Source organism: Geospiza fortis, unplaced genomic scaffold (assembly GCF_000277835.1).
Source record: "Geospiza fortis unplaced genomic scaffold, GeoFor_1.0 scaffold396, whole genome shotgun sequence".
NCBI classification, from domain to species: Eukaryota; Metazoa; Chordata; class Aves; order Passeriformes; family Thraupidae; genus Geospiza; species Geospiza fortis.
In genome coordinates this window covers 2,258,510-2,264,520 of record NW_005054345.1, presented here as the reverse complement: position 1 = coordinate 2,264,520, position 6,011 = coordinate 2,258,510, and the positions used below count along the sequence as shown (strand labels likewise).

General features: G+C 44.6%; 1 protein-coding gene across 1 annotated transcript; it reads left to right on the top strand.

The window, feature by feature from the left end:
- Positions 1 to 70: 70 nt before the first annotated feature.
- Positions 71 to 5,723, top strand: YIPF1 (Yip1 domain family member 1). The gene is made up of 9 exons (XM_005422993.2): positions 71 to 95; positions 638 to 801; positions 1,423 to 1,503; positions 1,595 to 1,682; positions 1,810 to 1,926; positions 2,559 to 2,725; positions 3,227 to 3,409; positions 4,367 to 4,470; positions 5,428 to 5,723. The coding sequence occupies exons 1-8, from the start codon at positions 86 to 88 to the stop codon at positions 4,463 to 4,465; spliced, it is 909 nt and encodes a 302-aa protein (XP_005423050.2). The 5' UTR covers positions 71 to 85; the 3' UTR covers positions 4,466 to 4,470; positions 5,428 to 5,723.
- Positions 5,724 to 6,011: the final 288 nt, after the last annotated feature.

Here is a 6,011-nt window from a genome sequence, read left to right as displayed (position 1 = left end):
GGCCGTCAGGCGCTGGAGGCTCTGGGAGCGTTCCTGAGCGTTCGCGGAAGAAAAACGTCCTGGGAGTTTTGTTTGTGGCGTCAGGATGGGGTCAGGTATCCTGAATTTTCTGAGATGGAGTTGTGCTGCTGGTCAGATAAAAAATGTAACCGGTGTTGACGGAAATCGTGGACTGAAATCCTTTGTGGTAGCAAGTGACAGCTGGAGAGGGGCAGACTGCTCTGTAACTTGCAAAAGGCCCCGGTTTCAGACTGCCTTAATTCTTCATGAAAAACTTCACGTCAATTTTTGGAGAATATTAAAAGTACCCCTTTCTCTAGGAGGCAGCTTTCCCTTCCCCTGCAGAGACCTGCTGGCCCTGGGCTGGGGGCTGTTGGCAGGGCAGGCAGGCAGGCTCCAGTCCTGCCAGTGTCACATCCTGCAGGCAGACTGGCAGGAAAAGCAGACTCACGCTTTATCAACTGACTACATGCTCATTTTGATCCGTGTCAGTTTGGACTTTAGGAAACAGATCGTACCCAACATGTCTAAACTAGTGGTTAATCTGTCTCAAGGTATTTATGCATTTATTTGAGCCATGAGAACAAAAATTTTAGTGTCTTGATCATCGCCTGTCTTGTAATGTACTTATTTGCAGAATTTGACGATGCAGCTAATTTGCTTGCAGCAAATCCTGATGCCACCACCATAAGCATCGATGAGCCAGTTGAAATCCCCAAGAATCAGCACAGCCACCTGCAGGAGCCGGGGAGGGAAGAGGATGATGAGTTACTGGGCACTGATGACTCTGATAAAACAGAGGTAATGCTCTCACCCTTATGGTGGAAGCCCGTGAGAAAGATGGAGAGAGACTTCTTACAAGAGCATGCAGAGAACAGGACAAGGGAATGGATTCAGACTAAAAGAGAAGAGGTTTAGATTGGTGTTAGGAAGAAATTCTATCCTGTGAGTGCGGGTGGTGAGACCCTGGCACAGGTTGCCCAGAGAAGCTGTGGCTGCACCATCCCTGGAAGTGTTCAAGGCTAGGCTTGGAGCAACCTGGGATAGTGGAAGGTGTCCCTGCCCATGGCAGGGGGATGGAGTGAGATGATCTTTAAGGTCCCTTCAATCACAGGCCGTTCTGTGGTTCTGACAGCAAAAGGAACTTGTCATGGTGGTGAGGGTGTGTGTTCCAGATGATGTGGCAGCAGGGAGTAGCAGGCTGCTCTTTACAACCTCAGGCCGTGGTTCTGCCTATGGGGAGATAAGAGACTGGCTGTCGACAGCTGTTGGAGGGGAAGAGGGAAACCATTACATAATCCTATCCTGTTATGTTTGTTTTCAGTTTGGGTACCAAAATCATGTGACTACTGTGTAAATGAATTAGTAATGCATAAATTGTGTGCTTGTAACGCTTTCCGTGTTGCCTTTCCCACCATCCAGCTGCTTGCAGGACAGAAGAAAAGTGCCCCTTTCTGGACTTTTGAGTACTACCAGACCTTCTTCGATGTGGACACATACCAGGTTAATACTCTGCTCCAGAGGAGAACTATTGTCTGAATTATGCCTTTTCCCTTTTTGCATTGTCAGTCAGACAAATCCTTATGTTTCATAGGTCCTGGACAGAATCAAAGGGTCAGTGTTCCCAGTTCCTGGGAAGAACTTTGTAAGGCTGTATATCCGCAGCAATCCTGACCTTTATGGTAGGTGTGAGGTGGGAGAAGTTACTTGCTGTGCTAAATATTTTGAGTCTGTATTACACTTTTACTTGCTGGCCTAGAGAGCAAGACAGCAGAGGAGGTGCTATTGATTGATTTTTTTCCTTTTAAGGTCCATTTTGGATATGTGCTACACTCGTGTTCACCATTGCTGTTAGTGGCAATCTCTCAAATTTCTTCATCCATCTGGGCAAACCAACGTACCGCTATGTGCCTGAGTTCAGAAAAGGTTTGTAAGTAGTCGTTTGTGGGAGTTTTTTTGGTTGGTGTTTTTTTGGGGTGTTTTGGTTTGGTTTGGTTTTTTGGTGTATTTTTTTATGTGCAAATGAAGTAATATAAAACCAGGTCATGGCTTTGATTTAACACTTTAGTCTTTTGATTGATTGCTGTTTTTAAATTTTTAGACATGTGAAAGAAGCCCTTAAAATGGGCTGTGACTGGCAGAACCCTGTTTCTTCAGAGCATAAGCTAGTTTCAGGGTTTTAGAAGAGCAAGCAGGAGTAATTAGTTATTTTCTAGCCTTTGTGAATGTCTCCTTGTACAGAGAGTGAAAGCCCAGCATTGGGCACTGTGGTGCTTTGGTGGGGGCCTTGCTGGATCTGTGGCCTCCCAGGAACCTGCAGGCCTGAGGCAGAAAATGACCAGGTCAGATTATCACTGCTATCACCTACTTGAAGTGCTGGCGGAGCACTGGGTATAAACTAGATATAAATGCAAAGTTCTCAGTTTATTAATAATTCAAACTTCATCTTTTGGAAGTATCTTCCCAGGTAGCTTTCTAGTTTTTATGCTGAATGCTTCTACACCTTTGATTCTGGTAGGATTCAAAGTAGAACATTAAACCCTTTGTTGTGTTTCCAGTGTCCATAGCTGCTACAACGATTTATGCATACGCTTGGCTTGTTCCCCTTGCTCTCTGGGGATTCCTGATGTGGAGGAACAGTAAAGTCATGAACATTGTCTCCTACTCATTCCTGGAGATAGTGTGTGTGTATGGCTACTCCCTCTTCATTTACATTCCCACAGCGGTACGTATGGCTAAGAGTGCCCCTCTCACATATCCTGCCTGAGAAGGTCTGCTGTTTCTTATAATATTGTTGATATTTGTTGAAATTTTGGAGACTGGGAGAATCTTTTTCTCCTTTTCTTGAAGCTTGTCTAGTGTAAAGGTGTTTTGTGGGTGCTGGAAAAGCCCAGGACACATCATTTCCCCAGAGGCAGCAAAACCAAGCAAGGTGCTGCTGGTGAGCCTCAGGAATCAGGATGTTTGTGTCCCCAGGGAACACATGCTGATGGCTCCAAGGACAAGTTTCCGTGGCTGGGGACAGGCCTTGCAGGGAGTGGCATAACTTGGGATTCACCCTTGTGTCTGGGAGTAGAACTCATCACTGCTCTTACTCTTTCCTCCAGTAAGAGATGTGTCAGATTTAGGCACGAGTTTATTTGTGCACAAATGGAAGTGACGACGATGTCACAGAACACACAGCCTCTTTGCCAGCCTTTTGCAAGCCTTTTGCTGCCTTTTGCAGATCTTGTGGATCATCCCCCAGAAGGTGGTGCGCTGGGTGCTGGTGGTGTTCTCGCTGTGCCTCTCGGGCTCCGTGCTGGTGATGACCTTCTGGCCCGCCGTCCGTGACGACAACCGCCGGATCGCCGTGGCCACCGTGGCCACCATCCTGCTGCTGCACGCCCTGCTGGCTGTTGGATGCTTGGTGGGACACTGCCAGTCCTTTTCCCTGATCTCTTATTTCCTAGGATAGGTGGTGTTATGGGACAGGGAAGGAAGGGTTGGCTGGTCACAGGAAAACCTCTGTGGTGGTGTTCGCAGGAGTCCCAGGACGAGGGAAGAGATGAGAATCTTGACTCCATGTTTCAGAAGGCTGATTTATTATTTTATTATATATATTGTATTAAAACTATACTAAAGAATAGAAGAAAGGATTTCATCAGAAGGCTAGCAAGGAATAGAAAGGAATGATAATAAAATCTTGTGACTGCTCACACCCTCGACACAGGTGGCTGTCATTGGTCATCAAGTAAAAACAATTTCACATGCTGGGTAAACAATTCTCCAGAACACATTCCAAAGCTGAAGCTTCTTGGGAGAAAAGATCCTGGCAAAAGGATTTTTCATAAAATATGTCTGTGACAAACCTCCAGTGTAAAAATTGCAATTATTTTAAAGGTAGCAAAAATTGACACCAGTGTGACGCTGACAGTGCTGGTAATAAAATTAATAATCAATTATGGAGTCATAGAATATCTCCAAGTTGGAGGGTACCCATCAGGATCATTGAGTCCAATTCACCTGGAATTCATCATAGTACCAGCAAAGCCTTAATGTTTATAGTATCCAGTTGCACTTTATATGCTTTAGAAGGATTAAATGTTCAATATAAAGTGTGGGCTTAGGAGTTTGAGCAGGTTTGTTTTCATACACAGTAAGTGTTAAAAAACAGAAGACCCTGAGGCCATTGAAATACACAATGAAGATTTAAATGATTTGTTTCCTTATTGCAGTGGGTAGAAGGGTGTCACCAGGCCTCAGTTTCCACAGCTTCCATAGTAGATGGATCTGTGTATCTGTTTGATGGGTGTGGAAAGAAAGAGCTGGGATGAGGCAGCATTATATGTTTCTCTCTAAATATTTTTTTTCTGTGATAATGTAGGCATACTTTTTTGATGCCCCTGAACTGGATATTCCTGCACCTATTATCCCCATTATCCCTGCTCACAATGGAACAACAGTAATAACAAAGAGTCACTAAATAAGGTGAGAACCCTATCTAAACTTCCTTTTTCTGCAGTCATCACAGACATCTTGAAACTTTTCCCCATCACTATGGTTGAATGGAAAGGGGTTTAACAGACTAATTTTGCTAAATAGGGTCTCTATATAAATAAAATTTATTGACTTTGTTTCAGTTGTAGGTTTTAAGTGCAGATGTAAAAACTGAAAAGACTCTGAGGAACAGATATGTTATTTTCTTTGAAGTTTGATCTTGGCAAAGAAACTCACATGTAAACAAATAATATACTCAGTCCCAGAGGCCATTCCCTTACAAAAACCCCAAAGCATTTATTTGAATTTATTCTGCACAAGTGAAACTTAAGCAATAAACCGTTAGACTCCAGTTTTTTCCTTTTAATACAAAAAGCAGATTGGGTTTTTCCCCCTTGATGTTTGAGACAGTGTTTCAGAGCAGCAGCCCTGTGTGAGGACATGTGTGTAGGCTCTGGGCAGGGCTGACTCAGAGCTGAGCCATCCATCCCTCTGCACTGCATTCCTTCTCTGGGATGGCTTTGAGCATTTGCTTCCTGGCATCCAGGCCTGCTGCCAGCAGCAGATGACATTTGAATTCTGTTGGATAATTCTCTGGAGGAGGTCCAGGAACAGCCTAATAGCCAGGCCACTCCAAGTACACCAGCCTCAATTGTGTTTGTGAAAATCAGGGTATTTACGGAATAGAAACTATATTAGATTTAAAATAAATAATATAAAAATAGCCAAATGTGCCCAGTGGAAGGCACATTAAAAAATGACATAATCCAATCATGCAAGTCAATTTTAGTGGCTTTTCCTCCTGCAAAATCATTTTTTTTCATTCCGGATGCCTTATTAGAATCAATATGACCGTAATGGATTTTAGTATTGAGACTTAAATATGTGCCTTGTTGTGTCCTCTGGTGAGGAGCTGAAATATTCACTGGAATTATTTGTCTCTTTCAGATGACGGCACCAGTTTCTCCATCTAGACAGTAGTTTCTATTTTAGATTATTTTTTCACTGAAGACCTTGGAAACATCAAGGACAAGGGATGTGTTTTGCAGCAGGACGGACAGCGATGTCCCATGGACATATGGACATCTCCGTGTTCCAGGAGGAGAGTGAACCAGTGATCCCAGCCTCGAACAGAAAGGGGTTGTTGTTGTTTTCGTTGGGATTATTTTATGTTTTGTTTTTCTTGAATTCTGTGCCCGCCACACTGTTTTGCCTCTGAATAAAGCCTTCTGAAGGTGATGTGATTTGTACTTTTTGTGCGCAAAGCATCCTAACGCTCTGAAGCTGTGGGGAGGGTTTGGTCCAAGGCCTGGTGTTGTGATAGGACTGGACCCCCGTGAGGGAGGCCCGTGCCGCCAGCGAGGCTTTCAAAGTGTAAATAAACGAACGTAACGTGGACTAATGTGACAAGTCGTTTCCCGCCGGCCCGGCTGCATTCTGTCCCCTTAGACACAGAGGCGACCTCAGGCCGCCATGGCCGCGCGGGGAACGCCGGGACTTGTAGTTTTCACGGCGAGGGACGTCACTCGCCC

What these genes read in the sequence shown, in the direction of transcription:
- YIPF1 (XM_005422993.2), top strand. An exon ending in TCATTTACATTCCCACAGCG is followed by an intron (nt 2,726 to 3,226) that starts GTACGTATGGCT and finishes TGCCTTTTGCAG; the next exon opens with ATCTTGTGGATCATCCCCCA. An exon ending in TGCTGGCTGTTGGATGCTTG is followed by an intron (nt 3,410 to 4,366) that starts GTGGGACACTGC and finishes GTGATAATGTAG; the next exon opens with GCATACTTTTTTGATGCCCC.